At 38.5% G+C, this 16,299-nt stretch overlaps 1 protein-coding gene across 5 annotated transcripts in view; it reads right to left on the bottom strand.

Moving 5' to 3' along the window:
* Window positions 1–932: 932 nt before the first annotated feature.
* LOC5565437 (protein pangolin, isoforms A/H/I/S) overlaps window positions 933–16,299 on the bottom strand; it is a 33,879-nt gene continuing 18,512 nt past the window's right edge. For 3 of the 5 annotated variants that reach the window (XM_001649730.2, XM_021854831.1, XM_021854832.1), the window contains exons 2-3: window positions 11,190–12,846; window positions 1,227–1,589 (exon numbers count right to left, since the gene is read on the bottom strand). In XM_001649730.2, the coding sequence (XP_001649780.1) occupies window positions 1,493–1,589; window positions 11,190–12,424 (1,332 nt within the window). In that variant the 5' untranslated portion in view covers window positions 12,425–12,846 and the 3' untranslated portion in view covers window positions 1,227–1,492. Of the gene's footprint in view, window positions 1,590–11,189; window positions 13,224–16,299 lie in introns of all 5 variants that reach the window. The other 2 variants (XM_021854829.1, XM_021854830.1) reach the window with 2 other exon arrangements.

Below are 16,299 nucleotides of genomic sequence, written 5' to 3'. Positions count from 1 at the left end.
TTATGAGGCAAAGTTTTAATTTCCAACAAATCTGCAAAAGTCATACACCGAAGAAAATATAGCCGGATTTAGAGGAAAATCCTCTTCCGTCATAACAATTCAATCAAGCGATGGCAGTAATAGGTAGTACAACAACGAAATGAGCACTTCTCCGCTCCTTAATGATGGTGATGGCAGCTGCTAAGAATACGCAAAACGACGCATAGGGAAGCAGGAAAGATTGGTGGGTGGACCCAGAACAATGAAAGCACCGATACGCTTCCCCAGACGTAAAATTACATACGAGCCCCCTACGCGTTCCGTCCGTTCCCTATCTGTGCCCTAAACCTAATGCGTTCAAGAGTGATAAAATAACAATTCATTTCCGCTCAAGTAGTACCATAATTTTCCTATAAGCTCGTTGGTGAAGGAAGATTATAAACTTCCCTTGAAAAATAAGTCAAATAAATTACTTCCCCTTCCCGGTATTGTATTTTTACGACTCGTGCAGTTTCGTTTCCATCTCCTAGTATCAACAGCATAATCGTCGTGTTTTCCATGATTTCCTTTCGCCTCAAAAGAGATCCTAATTGTTTCAGCGGAAACGAATTGCCATTAAAAAAAAAATCCGACCAGCGAACAATGCCTCCGCCAGTGTTCTGTTTCTTTTTCCCTGTTTCATAGACGCTTCTTCCTATTATTCTTAATCTTCGCGCATTTTATAACAATAATTATCATTTCTTCTCGAATGACACCATTATTGCTGTGTACTTTCTGTTATCATTGTTTTCCACCATAATTAATGCTAACACATACTTACACGTGTAGTTTAAATGTAGTTACCCTCTAAATACCCAATATACCTATATCTATGTATCTTTAAATTTGGTTTCATTTCTAAACTTACGCAACTAAATACTTGTCATACTCATTCTTTGCATTCTCATCACTACTTCACCTTTATCGCATATTAAATTACATTTTTTTAAAACACCACAGATTGTTATCTTTTGCTTTATCTACTAAGTATTTTGTCACGTTTTTTTTTTTACTTCTTATTTGCAGCTTTCCACATTCAAGGGAAGGCGCCACTATCGCAAGTGACGTTTCATGTTTGCATAAACGAACATAGCGCTGTTTTGGTATAGTACGGATCCAAACGATACGATTTATTAGGTTAAGTACGGAAAGTTGCTTCCAAACGGGGAAGAATAATTTCTTACAACAGAAATTCAATAGCTCATTTTCTTGTTGACGCAATTTAATAAATTAACTAAAATTAAAATAACGATTTGAGATTTGCGTGTTCACTTGGTATACATTGCATTATCCGTCATCCGAACAGTCGGATCTTTTGGTTTGTCTTACTGAGTAAACTCTCTGGGTTTCCGATTCACTAGCGGAATCTGGTGACGAAATAATGCTCGAAAATGTCCCGGTCACCGCGGTTGCATTTAAGTCTTATAGGCGTGGGATTTGTTGCTGTGTTTGTGGGTGTAGCTGCGTTCCAATATTACACTACGGTACCGTAATTGCTCATGTAATCGTCCGACATACGAGTCCCGTCGTAGTTGTCGGATTCTTCATTTCGTATACAAATTTTCTTTCGCCTGCAGGGTATGAGAGAATAGCTTCAGTGGAAGAAACCTTACGGTGGATGATTTAGATCCACCTTATAATGTGTGACAACGAGCTTGAGAGAGATGAGTGAGTTTATAATAAAATATTGAAGTTTTTAGGAACGTGAGAACTGTGATAAAGGCTAGTAAATGCAAAATTGTACAATGTACACAGTACATTTGCATTTGGGCCAGAAGCTTAATTTAGGATGCCAGATACAGTCAAAGCTTGTTATATCGACATCGCAAGGGACCGTCGTAATAGAGAAAAGTCGTTATAGAGAATACTAATAACATTCAAATATTTTTCAAGGGACCGAAAAATGTCGCAATAAAGAGCTTTTGTCACTATAAAAGTTGTCGTTATAACAAGCTTTGACTTACAATACGTTCTGTTTTGGAATATGGATGTTTTACTTTTGGTTGTGCTACTCAAACTTATTTTTCAAAACTTGAAAAAATCCAAATTCGCTGTTTAAGAATTTGTTTAAAATTAATGAATTCCACTCATACAAAATCTGTTGAAGTTTTAGCTGGCGTGGTTCCACTTAAATTCCGTTACGATGAATTGAATTCTAAATTTCTAATTCAATGTTTTAGTAATAATCATCCAATAATTGGAATTTTGAAAGATATACATGAAATAAATCCCTCTTGTAAATTATTGAACTCATTTAATTATACTATTACAGAAAATATTGTTCCATTTGTTTCAAATACTTTCTATGATTGTAACATAAATATCCACTCTTTTCATCCGTTGATTGATTTATCTTTACACATGGAATTGAAACAAATTCCAAATTATGCACATAATCATTTTTCAAAATTATTATTGGAACGTAAATTCAATGGATTTGATAGAAAGCGAATATTTTATACGGATGGATCGCTAATTAATAATAATACTGGTTTTGGTGTGTATCATGTAGATGTAACACATTTTTTCAAATTGCAATCCCCGTGTTCCATTTTTGTTGCGGAATTGATCGCTTTATATTTTACATGTAACCTTATAGAGCAGTACTCTCCAAATGTTTTTATCGTATGTACTGATAGCATGAGTTGCATAAATGCTATTAAATCTATTAATTTTAATTATAAAACACACCATTTATTATTGTTGTTGAGAAGTTTGTTGTATAATTTACATAATCGAGGATTCCTTATTAAATTCATCTGGGTTCCAGCTCATTGTCAAATATATGGTAATGAACAAGCTGATTATTTAGCTAAGATGGGTGCAACTCGTGGTATTATTTTTCATCGTGATATTTTCTATTCAGAATATTTTGCAAAATTGAAAAGAGTCACAATGGGCTTCTGGCAAATTGATTGGGATTCTAGTGATAAAGGTCGTTGGTGTCATTCTATTTGTCCAATTGTGCATAAAAATCCCTGGTTCAAGTATTTATCTGTTGGTAGAAATTTTATTTGCCTTTTTTCCAGACTTATTTCTAATCATTATATTTGTAATAGTCATTTATATCGCATTAATATTGTAGATTCTAATTTATGTGACTGTGGCGAGTCTTATCAAGATATAGATCACATTATTTTTCATTGCAAGAATTATGTTTTACCTAGAAAGAAAATTCTTGATAATTGTCAAACATTGGATCACTCTGTACCTACATCCATTCGTGATATTATTGGCAGTAAATCTCTTTCTATGATGAAAATTATTTTTGAGTATTTAAATGAAATTTGTTATGTTGTTTGATACTGCCTTTTTTTAATTATCTTTTCAGAGTTCAAGAAAACATTCTCCTCGTTTGTCCCTCGACCACCACAGCCCAATGATGTTCTCCTTTCAAGATCTTGGCTCTGTTATGGATTATTTCCGGTTGAGCCTTTATTTTTAATTAGTCTTATTTTATAACGTTTTTGAAAAGATGAAGAGGTTTTGCGCCCTTTTGAGAAGTATTTGAATTAAAATCACTCAAAAGGGCTTTTCCCTCTTCCAAATTTTTTGTTAAAACCAATAAATAAATAAATAAATAAATAACAAGCTTTGACTGTAAAAAATCGATATTCAAGCAACTGATTTACTTTTACTACACGTTAATAATTCATTTCATTCTGAAAACTGCCAAAAATCTACAAAAAATGATGAGTTTAAATGTTTGACCCATATTCGATTTTCAACAAGGCATGGGTCTTTTCTATTGGTTAAATTGATTTTTATTAGCGTGCTTGGCCCAAGGCTAGGCCCTTTTGGATTTAAATGAATGAGCAAGGTGTTACCATGTTAAGGCCAATGACAGTTTGCGAAATTTCCGATTGTAGGCCCTCTTGATGGAGAGAAAACCGATCATTGGTCGTTCGAGCAGGGGGTTAATTAATGATATGGAAAAAAGCGATTATTGGCCGTTTTGAAAATCGAGTTTATAACGTAAAGTTTTATGATTATGATGACAATGTTTGCATAGTTTGTGGGTGTTGGGAGATGCTATAGAATCAAATTGATTTCTTAACCAAACCCGATTTGTTTACAATTTGATCATTGGCTCTTTGGAATTGTTACGCGAGAGAGAAAGTCTTCCTGAAAAGTTCAGCATTTGGTCGTTCCATAAGTTGGCGCATTTGAATTGAAGTTAATATGAGGTTTTTAGCTCAGCCATGTGGGAAACAGCAGATTGTCAAGAATATTGGTTCAATTGAAGCCAGAATGTCAAGAACACTACTTGATACTATAGCAAACAATATTGAAGAAGGTTTTTTGATGATTAAAATTGATAAATTTGATGTTTCAACTATTCGAAACAGATGGGCAACTCTACTTTGTTCTTCTTCAATCGCATAGTCGTAGCCACTAGACACATCATAGCCACCTATGACGCTCGGCGAGATACTGCTTAAAGTGCATGCATATAAGTGAAGTGCTGATCTAAGCCTAACTTTCAACCAGAGGCGACTCGTAACCTCACTTTCTACCTGTTCTACGAATCAAAAAATAGCTAATTAGGTAAATTTAGACTATAAATCAAAAAGTACATTATTGGAATCGTCTTTTCTAACAAATCACTTCTCAATATATGCAATTTTGTAGCTGAAACTCTTGAATTTCTATTCGTGGTACAGGTAGATTTGAGGTTGGGGAATCGCCACTGCTTTCAACAACTGAAATGTCAACGCAAATGAGCTTATTTTTAATTACAACCTTCTACACATATGTTCATTAGGGTATCAACAAGTGTATTTGCCATTCTGGGCTCAATTGAAAGCTGTCAACTAGTATACGGAACGAAACAGTGACATAGCGTCGATTTTCAATATATTTGAAACGAATATCCCATACCAACTTCGAATTGATTGCGCCAGCTGATGGAGCAACCAATTGAATTGAAATTTCGAGAAAGCTTTCTTCTTACCCAAAGCCATAAATCTAGTGGGTACCCCGTTGAATTTTACAACTTTTTTGTTCAAGACTGGCCTAGTGCTGCCGGGCGCTTCGAAAGCCGGTCTCTTGCCCTGTTCATGGTGTTGTTGGACCAAATACCGATTTTTTTGCCTTGAAACTGTAGTTAAGATGTCTTCTATATTATCCATGCATATAAGTAACAGAAAAAAAATATTTTTAGGTGATTTAAGGCCAGTATCCGGAATTCGAAATATCTGGACACTTCGAATCAACACGGTATTTAAGTCGTGAAAGACATATTTTGAAATATTTTCAAAAGTTTAAAATGATTTACTTTTCTTCAAAAGCTATCAAATGAAAATTATGGTCCACCATGTTAAACATATTTTAAATTATGGTCCATCATGCAGACACAGACCAATGGTATTAGAGGGATACCTGCCCAGCAAGCCGATGCTGGGAATCAACACTGATGCAATTCTCAAAAGTTATTAGAATTCATATTTAAAAGCAGAAGTAATTCAGAGCTTCCGTTCAACAGATGCTTGTCTGGTCAAGGCACGTTATATGCGAAAGTGTCTTAAGCGCCACATGTTATAGCTTCCCAAATTCGCTCTCTTTTTTATTTCGAAAGTTAGCACAATACAATGTTGTAGATTATTGAAAGTACGAAAACTTTTAGGAATATCATTTTTCATCAGTTTGGGAAATATAGATAACTTTAGAATGTTATGGTCAAAAGTCGGTTGTTCCTCAAAAAATATTAAATTTCCCGGCCGCCTACTATGCTAGAGTTTTAGATATGAGTAAAATTGTACGTTTGCATCAGAACATTTCGAAATAGGGGAAGTGGTGGTAAAATGAACACCGTGCTTTTTACCGAGAAAAAACAAATTTCAATTAATTTTCATCACACACGGATGATTTAGAGCTCGTTCGCGGTGTTCGGGTTGATACGAAGGTCAATTGTAGTGAAAATATCAACGAAAGCAAAGATTTTAGAAAATCACGTTTGAAAATTAGAACTGACGTAACTTTTAGCTCGGAGGTCATGAAGTTTTTCAGTGAGGTAAATAGCCTTATGATATGATGTCAAATCTGATACCACTAAATTTCTTTTTGAATGGGTTACAATCATTAATGGATATATTTTTGGGAACGCGATGAAAATTTTCAAAAATATTTGTTTTGCTCACGTTTTTTGCAGAATGCTCATATTACCACCAACAGTTTTCATTTTACCCGCATAGTCAGATAAAATGAACATCGTTTTGTGCTAGCGGTAAAAGTATGTGAAAATTTAGAAATTTTAGTCTGGATTCGTGTCGCTAGATAACATCCTTATTTTTGATGTTGTGCGATAAAACTATACAAATTCCTCGTATTTCTATCAGAAACAAGATAATATCCTTAAGGTGTTCATTTAACCACCCCTTCCTCTATGTCTCTTGAACTACAAAGTATAAGTGTACCGCAGACACCATCAAGATTAAACGTCACACTTAGGGGTCATCCAAAAATGACGTCCATTATTTGGGGGAGAGGGGGTCTTTGAAAGGGTGACAGTGCATGCATTAGGTATTGTAAAAAGCGTGACAGAGGGGGGAGGAGGGGTCTAGAAATCCCGAAAAATTATGGACGTCATATTTGAATCGTCCCTTACTTTGATGGATCGTGCATACTATTCGCACGGTTCTACTAGGAATGTATTCAGCCAAATGCATAATTTGGACCGCAGAGTTATATAATGAAAAGTTTAGGTTAAAGTTTTCTTCAAAGTTGTAAAGTAATCTACAATCTGCTTCTTCATGCTGAACAATTGCCTCGCTATCAACAACAGCACCGAAGAAACTACACATTTGTCAAAATAAGCAAAGTTTAAAGGTGTTTGCTCGTCTTGCTAGTGATTTTTAGTATTTTATTTTTTCTTATGCAAAAGTGAAGTAAAGTGTTAAAGTTCAATTAATAGTTTTTTTTTTCTTAAACATACTCTAATAATCCCTTCTATATATTTAAAAAAAAACTGTAGTGAGAAATTGCAGTTACTGCTACAGTCGAACGCCAACTATTGGCAAAACGGTGTAGAGAAGGTATACCATTCGAACGTATGCATATTGACCCTTTACATCTTGTCGCTGTTCGCCTTCACGTCCGCAATAGCATGAAAATACACCTTCCTCCCAAAATCATGACCTTTTCTCCTTGTTTTGAGTGCCGCATTTTTACCCGTGCAACCGGTTGAGAGTTCTAGGTATCACTCTGGATCGTACATTGACGTTCAAGCCCCTTTGCAAGATGGCGAAGAAAGCATATGAGTCACGTCTACGAATACTCCATATGATCGGAGCTAAATTGCCCCGAGGCACTCGGACAAGTTTTCTGCAGGTTGGACCGGTATTAGTTACTGTAAAAGTGGCGTACCGAATCGGATTGGTGAGCCGAGGGGGACCAGCAGCTTTGCAGATCCTTGCTCCGGCATATAATAAAATAGTTCGGTTTGCTTCCGGAGCTTTTGTCACAAGACCGATAAACTCGACCATGGCCGAAGCGAACTCCCCATCTTATGAGCTGCTGGCGATTCAGTCCGTAGCAAGGACAGCCATCCGTATTCTTTTGAAGACCAGCCCTTTGATTTCGGCGCACATCGGAGCTTTTGGAGGAAATCACCGACACAGCACTCCCTGCAATCAGTCAACTTATGAGACAAGGCGACCGCGCTTGGAACGAACGAAAACCCTGAATTGTATGGGACGTGAAGAGGAGTATCCGAGCCGGTGACCCTCCGGAGAAAGTCTGCCCAGCCGTCCAGCATTTATTGTCGACTCGCCTCTATAATTCGACCATCTCCGTAATGTATGATTCTACCTTAAGAACAACATTCTAATATCACATATAAACTGTCGGAATGATGTTAGAGGATAATATTGTGTATTTCTTTCACTACTGGACTGCGAAGTGCGGCCTCATAAGTGCGAAAGTGTGAATAAAAGTGCAGGATTGCATTGAATCCTGTTGGTGTCTTCAGAGCACTTAATCTTTGATTCACGAAAAATAAGTCCCCCGAAGACACCTACCCGATTTGATGCAATTGCGCACGTTTATTAGCGTTTCCGCACTTGTAAAAACTTCTGCGATAGTCCAGTGGTGAAAGAAATGCGCAATAAGTATTGAAATTTTATACTGGTCGGACTCGATTATCCGGAGACTCGATTATCCGGGTTTCGATTATCCGGAATTTTAGACTCGATTATCCGGAATTTGTTTTTTGATGTTCTTGTTTTTCAATTTTTATGCATAAATCTGATATAATTTGGTATTGCAATATACAATATGAATGGTTTTGCAGTTTTGAACGTATTCAAGATAAGGGGGTTTGAAAAAGTGATTTTTTTTTCTATCTTTATTAACGAGATTTTTAGCCCTGGGCTAGTTCATCTCAGGACCAACGGCTTTACTTCCCTTCCGAAGGAAGTCGTCACTGAAATTTTTAGTGACTATCTCGGGAATGGGATTCGATCCCAGGTCCTCGGCGTGAGAGGCGTGTGTTCTAACCACTACACCAGGTCCGTCCCCAGTGATTTTTTTGTGTATGCTGGTCAAAATTTTATTTTTTCTTGTAAAGACCCCTACTGTTCCTAGAAATAATTTTTGGCTACACCACCGCATTATATAAATAAAACAATAAAAAAAAGATAACATTTAAGTTCTTTTATCGAATATTTCGATTAATTTCTGAGTGATTCGATTATCCGGAGGATTCGATTATCCGGAGTGAAAAAAAAATCGATACTCCGGATAATCGAGTCCGACCTGTATTAAACTCTCTCTTTTCATATTATCGTTCCAGAGAGCGAGTAGTGGCGCTTAAGCCTAAGCTATGATAAGAGCCACTAGGAGAAAATTCCGGTATCAAACCCCTGGGCCTACGGATAACAATGGAGTGCAAATAACCATTCTTAGCAATATCACTCCCAACGGTCATAACCCGGTCGTATAATGAATCATAGACCATCACTCACCCACCTTCCCATCCACATCCTTGATATCTATGAGGGCGTCGGTGAGTCACTGACCTCTTGCTAAGTAAATATCATATTATCATTATTCTTTCCTATCCCAGTAACGGAGAAGATGGGCGTGGCCGGCAATGAAAGTTCTCATGTCTTCTCAACTCTGAACTCTGATTGGATGGCTATTCACTCCAAAATAGCCCTCCATAAGCAATCGGAATAAGATTAAGAAAACAAAAACATGAAAGCTCTCAGTATGCAATCTACGAAGTGCTACATTACTACGCAATGCAACGCAACGCAACTCGCCTCTACAACTCGACCGTCGTCAACACTGACGACTCCAAGCGTGATAATACGGTAGGGGCCGCGTTCTATAATATTGGTCTTGGCGGGACGTTTAGTCTACCAAAAGAATGCAGCGTTTTCTCAGCAGATGTATTTGCGATAAAAAAGGAGGTTTCAATTCCCAACATAAGAAACGAGGCAGAATCTTCTAAGCTCCCGCGAATTAAGAAGATTGCACAAATAGTACGAAACAAAAACGTTCGGTTCTGTTGGATCCCGGGACATGCTGGCGATGATGCACTGAGAGCGACGAAAGAACTATACGGCGCCGATGGGTTAGCCAATGGTAAGGATTAAGAGATAACAAGTTGAGAGATTTAAAGCACGATATCAAAAGGTTGTAAGAACGTGCCAATGCTGCCGACCAAAGCGTGTTAACGAGGTTGAGAATTCTTTTATAAAGGGAATCTCCGCCCACCTACGAGTGTTGCAGAACCACAATCGATGTGCGACATCTTATTCTGCACTGCAGGAAGTTTTAAGGCCATTTTAATAACTTACGCCTGGAAAAGTATATGAAAAAAATACAAAAACGTTTACATCTTTTCAAAGGAAAATTTTTGGAGAAAGATGTCTTCAGAGCAAGTATGTATTTTGCTCATATCTAAAACTCTTCAGAACATGGTAGGCCTAAAAATGTGATTTTTTTTGTTAGTACCAGTGTTAGTGTTAGTTTATTGAGAGAGACCCGATATTCAACCATAAAATTCTAAAGCGACCTATATCTCCCAAACTATTAGATATGGAAAAAATGATGTTATAGCAAGTTTTCGTATTTTCAATAAACTACAACATTGTAAAACATAGTACTGTGCTATCTTTTGAAATAAAAAAGTTAAGAGTGAATTTTAAAAGTTATGAAATGTTACGCTTAGGACATTTTTGCATATAACGTGCCTTGGCCAAAAAAGCAAAAGGTTTAGAAAACACCAAAACGCTATCTCTCAAATTTTTCAAAGTACATATTATATTATTCCACTGAATTTCGTTCCGTGGACCAATGTGCAATGTACAAGAAATGGCGAATTTTGTATGGAGTCGACAGGCATGATTAAAAATTTGATATTGATATTAATTCGTGTAACTTCAATCGGAATATATCTCTTACGAAAGTTGAAGTCCTGTTTGCATGCTCAGTGGACTCAATTATCAAACAGTTTAGTAAATCGTAGTTTAAATCTCATTTAAACATCAATTATTCAATGCAAATCTGGCGACCTGTCACACAAAATTGAGACGAATTGAAACATTCCTAAAAACAGAAACTGTTTCAGCAACTCCTAATTTACTGGAGACCCATAATTTAATCTTTGTGGCACGCGATAAGAGTATTTTTATTTCACTGTGTGATGAATTCACTGAACCGCAATTGTGCTATTGTGAAAATCAATCAAATACATGACGCGGAAACTGACCGAACTTAAGGACGTTTGAATAAGCTCATGAGCACTTTTATTCCCAAGGGTTTGGGATAAGTATCGACAACTGTATCAATAAACTGCCAACGTCTCTCCATCGATATACCTACAGTCATCGTAATGCAATGAAATCCTCTCACTGCTCCCTCATCGAATTATCAACCGCACTCATTTGCGTTTCATTGACTAAAAAAGTAGCGCTTCTATCACGAGAGACACTCTCGTGCCAAGTGTTTATATATAAGAACCGCACGGCGCTAGACAAAAAGCCTCGGCCGGAATTCAACAGGTCCCTCATCAAACTACCACCCTCTTTTTGGCAGTGGCAAACTCACACATCTCTTCGGCAAGCTCGTTATCACACTTCACTCCCTGCACCCATCGGAGCCCAACAACAATAGGAATAAATAGGAACGACGACGACACAAAAAAAACATGTTTTGACACTTACCTGCTCGCCGCTTCCGTCCCCAGTTGGTCCTTCTTTTTCGCTTTCCGCTTTTTCTTCGCCCCGTATCCGTAATTGTCCCGTGCGGTCCAGCCCGGGTACATTTCCATGTGCAGCTGGCGTTCCTGGCGGGCCTTGTCGTAGTAGACGCTCTGTTCCTCCCGCGTCAGCGAGTGCCACTTCCGGCCCAGGATCTGATTAATGGCGGCCGATTCCTTGAGGGTGCACTCGGCCACCACTTTGGCGCGCATCTCCTTCATGTAGAGCATGAACGCGTTCAGTGGCTTTTTGATATGTGGTTTGGTGTTTTGCGGTTGCTGTCGGTCGCTGGAGGAGCACTTCTTTTTTGAGGCGCCGGTGGAGGAGGAGGTGGATCCCGGTCCGGATGAGCTGCCACTGATCGATTGACGTGCGTAGCGGTTGGTAAGTTCTTGGGGCATGTCGTTGCTGGATTTGGATGGGGACCCATGGTGGTTTGTTTGCCGTATGCTGTAGTTGTGGGAGATTTCTTGGGAGGGAGAAATTTCCTGTTTCACTTGGTTTAGCACATTGTGGGAGTGTACGGAGTTGAGGAGGGAGGAGGACTGGTAGCGTGAGTACAGGTCACTAGCTAAGGTGGTGTAGATTTGAAGAGATGATGGGTACGTATTTCGGAAACTTGGCGCCGTGGAGTACATTGATGGAGTGTGCCAAGAGGGTGGGACGGGTAACATATTGGAGGATAGTATAGGATAAGGGTACTGACTAGTGGAGAAGGAATAGAGCGACTGCCGGGCGGAGAGTCCGATCGCTTTTGAGTCTAATTGGTAGGGAATGATTCCACAATGTGCTGGCGGTGGGTTTGAGAGTGGGTCGTCGTTGCAGAAGAACTGCGATAGACCTATTTTACTCATGGAGCCCTGTATTGCACTGGCCGTTCCGCTGGAATATTGATAAGGCGGTAGATAGCCCATGTTGAAGCCAGGTGAATGATCAGGTGAGTTGAGCTTTCCAGCACTGCTTCCACCGCTGGCACCACCGGCGTACGGCGGGCTTAGATCTTGTCGCGAAGAATTCTTCACCAGATTTTCCGCACTTTCCGTCAAATCGATCAGGTTAAACTTCTCCTCGAGTAGATTTTCCGACGAAGCTTTCTCATCTTCACGGTCGCCTTCGTCTTTGAATACTTTCACCTCATCGGTGCTGCCGAGATCATCGCCGGAGGAGCCGGAATGTGTATTTTCGTTTGTGTTTGGCATGCTTCGGCCATCAACAGCACAAAACTACGCGTGGTGTGAATGCTGCTACTGCTGGCACTGAACATAAATTATTTCACTGCTGACGATTCCACGAAGGCGGTGTGTGGAGCATCAGGATTGGAAAATATAGAAAATCTTCTTCACAGTTGTGAACTCGAGTTTTCTTGTTTCGTTGGCTGCTGCACTCTCTTTGCTTCCAGGCAATCCACTTTCTTTGTGTGACACGAAACTTTTCCTTGCGCGAAGTGTCTCCTTCAAGGAGAATTGTAATACAAATTCTGCAACTCTCTATTATTTATGGCACTATGGCAAATGACTTTCCTTCGCACATACAACCCAGCAGAGGAAACACTACACACACTATATCCCTTCACAGCGAGTGAGATTTTTGCACAACTTCTCTCAGACTCAGCTCTTACGAACTAAAACAAACATTTTCGTAAAAACATATTTTCTCTCCTAGTTGTTGTAGGTGGTAGTTGTCGTCGTCGTCGCAAAACTGACGACGACATTGATGACTAGAGCTTCGTTGCAATATTGCACTTTTCTCCACGGCACTGTCTAGACTAGATATTCAACGCGAAAGTATGCATGTAAGCGCCCGGCTTACATTCGACCAAAACGTGTGATATTTTATGCGAGTCACTTTTTCTTCGGTAAAACATCCATCATGTTCACATTCTAGTGTCACATCAGAAGAACGCACCGCACGAACCGGAACTCACGACCGCGGCAAATCATTATCCGATTCCGCGAAACCAAATGTCGACGACAACGATTGCGACGACCCGTGGTATGCCTGTAACGAAAAGGAGAAAAGGGAACAATTAGCGTGTGGTGACAATTTGAGTAACAGTAGGTGTAATTAATAACAGCATGCTGCAGAGTAGACTGGCCCAGCTCAGTATGGGAGAAAAATAAAGTTGTATAATTCCACGGGGCATCCCCCAGGATTATTTCTTGGGGTTAGAGGAAGCCTTTCTGAAAAATTCAGCTCATTTGGTCATTCCATGAGCTGGCGCATTTGAATTGAAGTTAATATGGGATTTTCAGCTCAAACATATGAGCAACAGCACATCATCTACTGTTTGGTTCAGGAAAATTGATGATTGCGTTCAATTGGACCCAGAATGTCAAAAACACTACTTGATGTAATAGCGAAGAATATTGTAGAAGATTGTACCATGATCAAAATTAATAAAGTTGGTGTTTTAGCTATCTGAAGTATATCATGCAATACTGCTTGTATTTCTTCAACATAGCTTGGAGGTAGCCACTAAGCGCATCATAGCCACATATGACGCTGGGCGAGCTGAGGTACATGTCGCATGCATATAAGTGACTGTACGAGAGTGCTGATCTAAGCCTAACTTTCAACAACTGAAAGAGTAATGAAAATGAGATTAAATCCCGATACAACCGTCTGCAATTATGTTCATTAGGGTATCAACTAGTGTATTAGTCATTCTGGGCTTATTTGAACGCAAACAATTAGTATACGGAACGAAACAGTGACATAGGATCAATTTTCAATACATTTGAAACGAATATCCCATACAAACTTCAAATCGAATGCGCCAGCTGGTGGAGCAACCAATTGAGTTGAAATTTTGAGAGAGCGTTTTTCTTACCCCAAGGCTCATATCTAGGGGGTGCCCCGTTGAGTTTTACAACTTTTTTGTTTAAGGGCCAGTCTACTGCAGAGCACAGCATATGTGGCTGATATGTTGGACGACTCAAAACTGCATATCATACTATGTACCTATAACGAAAACTTCTAATTGATAGAAGGTTCATAACCATTGATGAGGCCTTCCTTAGCCGAGTGGTTCGCGTTCGCGGCTACAAAGCAAAGTCATGCTGAAGGTGTCAGGGTTCGAGGTTAGTAAGTTTATTTTCAAAATTAGGTTTTTCAAACAGGCATTGCAGAATCCGTTCTCAATTGATTTCGAAGTATGATCAAAGCAAGCGAAAAAAACCATCGCATTTGTATCGGTCCGTGATTTGCAATGTTTCGCAAGTTTTAACATGCTTGATAAATAGCAGCAGCGAAGGAGAGTCCCAAAGAAAGAGCGATAATAAACCCCATTTTGCTCGCTTATTTACCATCAGGGTAGACATAAATCAACTAGATTCGCGTATAGAACCACGTAGTGCACGTAGCGGCACGTTTTTTGGTCTTCATGTTGGCACATCTTTCTTAACTGGTGTCTTTTACACCATGTTCCCCTACAAAAAAAACTTATATATGTACATATAACTCTACAGAAAAATTGAATCATTTTCTGGAAATTCGTATAATGGTTGTCGAATAGCGCAAGATTCAGGAATGCGGAGGTTTTCCTTTTAAATTTCAAATTTAGTAATTTTCATTGGCTAAAGGGTATACGGAATCAAATTGCGATACATACATAAATTTGGCAAAGCTCGCACGTTCAACCATTCATCTTCAAACTTTCAGGTTTACTCCCTACATAAAACATGTTATGAATATTTTCCAGTGGCGACTCGTAACCTCACTCTCTACCTGTTCTACGACTCTAAAAATGACTATTTCGACAAATTTAGATTATAAATCAAAAAGTCAATTATTGAAATCGTTCTTTCTAATAGACCTGTGCGCCGAAATATTTTTGGTCGGCGGCGGCGTCAGAGCATTTTTGTACCGGCGGCGGCGGCGTCATCGGCGTCACGCCGTTGTCTATTTTCGGCGGCGGCGGCGGCGGCGTACATCGGCGTGGACAAAAATTGAACGTTAAAAAATATCGAACATATAACTTATGAAACCGTATGCGTACAAATGCAATCGAAACCGAACTTGAAATTCCATTTCCCATATCTGTCTTACAATCTTATGATTGAAATAGAGTGCAGGAATACTTTCAGTCATTTTGGTAAGAATTCAAAGTTTGGAAGTTTATATAAAAAATCCTAATTTCAACACTAGTAAAACTATCATATAATATATTATATCCCCGTTGTTGCTACTAAGATATATTATCTGACCTGATTATTCGAACTTTTTATTTAAGAAAATTGAAGAAAAGTAATTTAATTTTGTGCAAAATTTTGTTTGTATTTTTGTAGAAGTTTACTGGATTTTTCGCGTTACTTTTTGAATTAACTTATCTGATATCCATATCTATAGAATCGTTCCTAATATTCCACAATAAATAATCACAGCTTTGGATATTGTCAGTATTTTATTTTCTCGGAACAGAAAAAATGTACAAATTTCTATCATAGTTTCTTGCGTGCTGTTTAGATTACTCGAGAAAAGTTCAACATCATGAAGAAAGCATGTTGAAAACATATCTTGTTTTCAGCAGTAAGATGATATCTACCATATAACTATAACTCAAAAGTGCTACATACTAATAAAAAATTAAGTCTTTATTTTGATGACTTCATTTCAATGCCAGTCAAAAATATGTGTAACCTCAATGAGTTCTCAATGTCCTTAATGCGGAAAAAGTTTTCAAATTTTTAAACTGCTTTCACTGAGAGCTGTTAAATGTCGAAATTTCGGAAACATTGAAGTGCGTTTAGCGTTTTTCTAAGCCAATATATGGCCAACTGCAAGTAGTTCAGATATGATCACAAGAGAAAAACATTTTCCAATGACTTTTTCCGCGGGGATGGAAGATATTCGCATTATTCAATTGGCTTGTTAAGGGGTATCCAGCTTTTTACATATTATGATTCTACGTTAAAAATTGAGCAAGAATCCAAAGTTTCATAATTTTCCGTGCTCTGGAAGTATTTTAAAAACACGTTTGAAGTTAGTATGGAAATCCATTTTGAATCACCCCTCGGAAAATTTTACTACAAGGCGAGCTGTCATTATGTGGATTGAAATGTCATGGAGTCCTCAG

This window comes from Aedes aegypti, chromosome 3 (assembly GCF_002204515.2).
Source record: "Aedes aegypti strain LVP_AGWG chromosome 3, AaegL5.0 Primary Assembly, whole genome shotgun sequence".
Classification (NCBI taxonomy): domain Eukaryota; kingdom Metazoa; phylum Arthropoda; class Insecta; order Diptera; family Culicidae; genus Aedes; species Aedes aegypti.
This window is presented reverse-complemented; position numbering and strand designations above follow the sequence as displayed.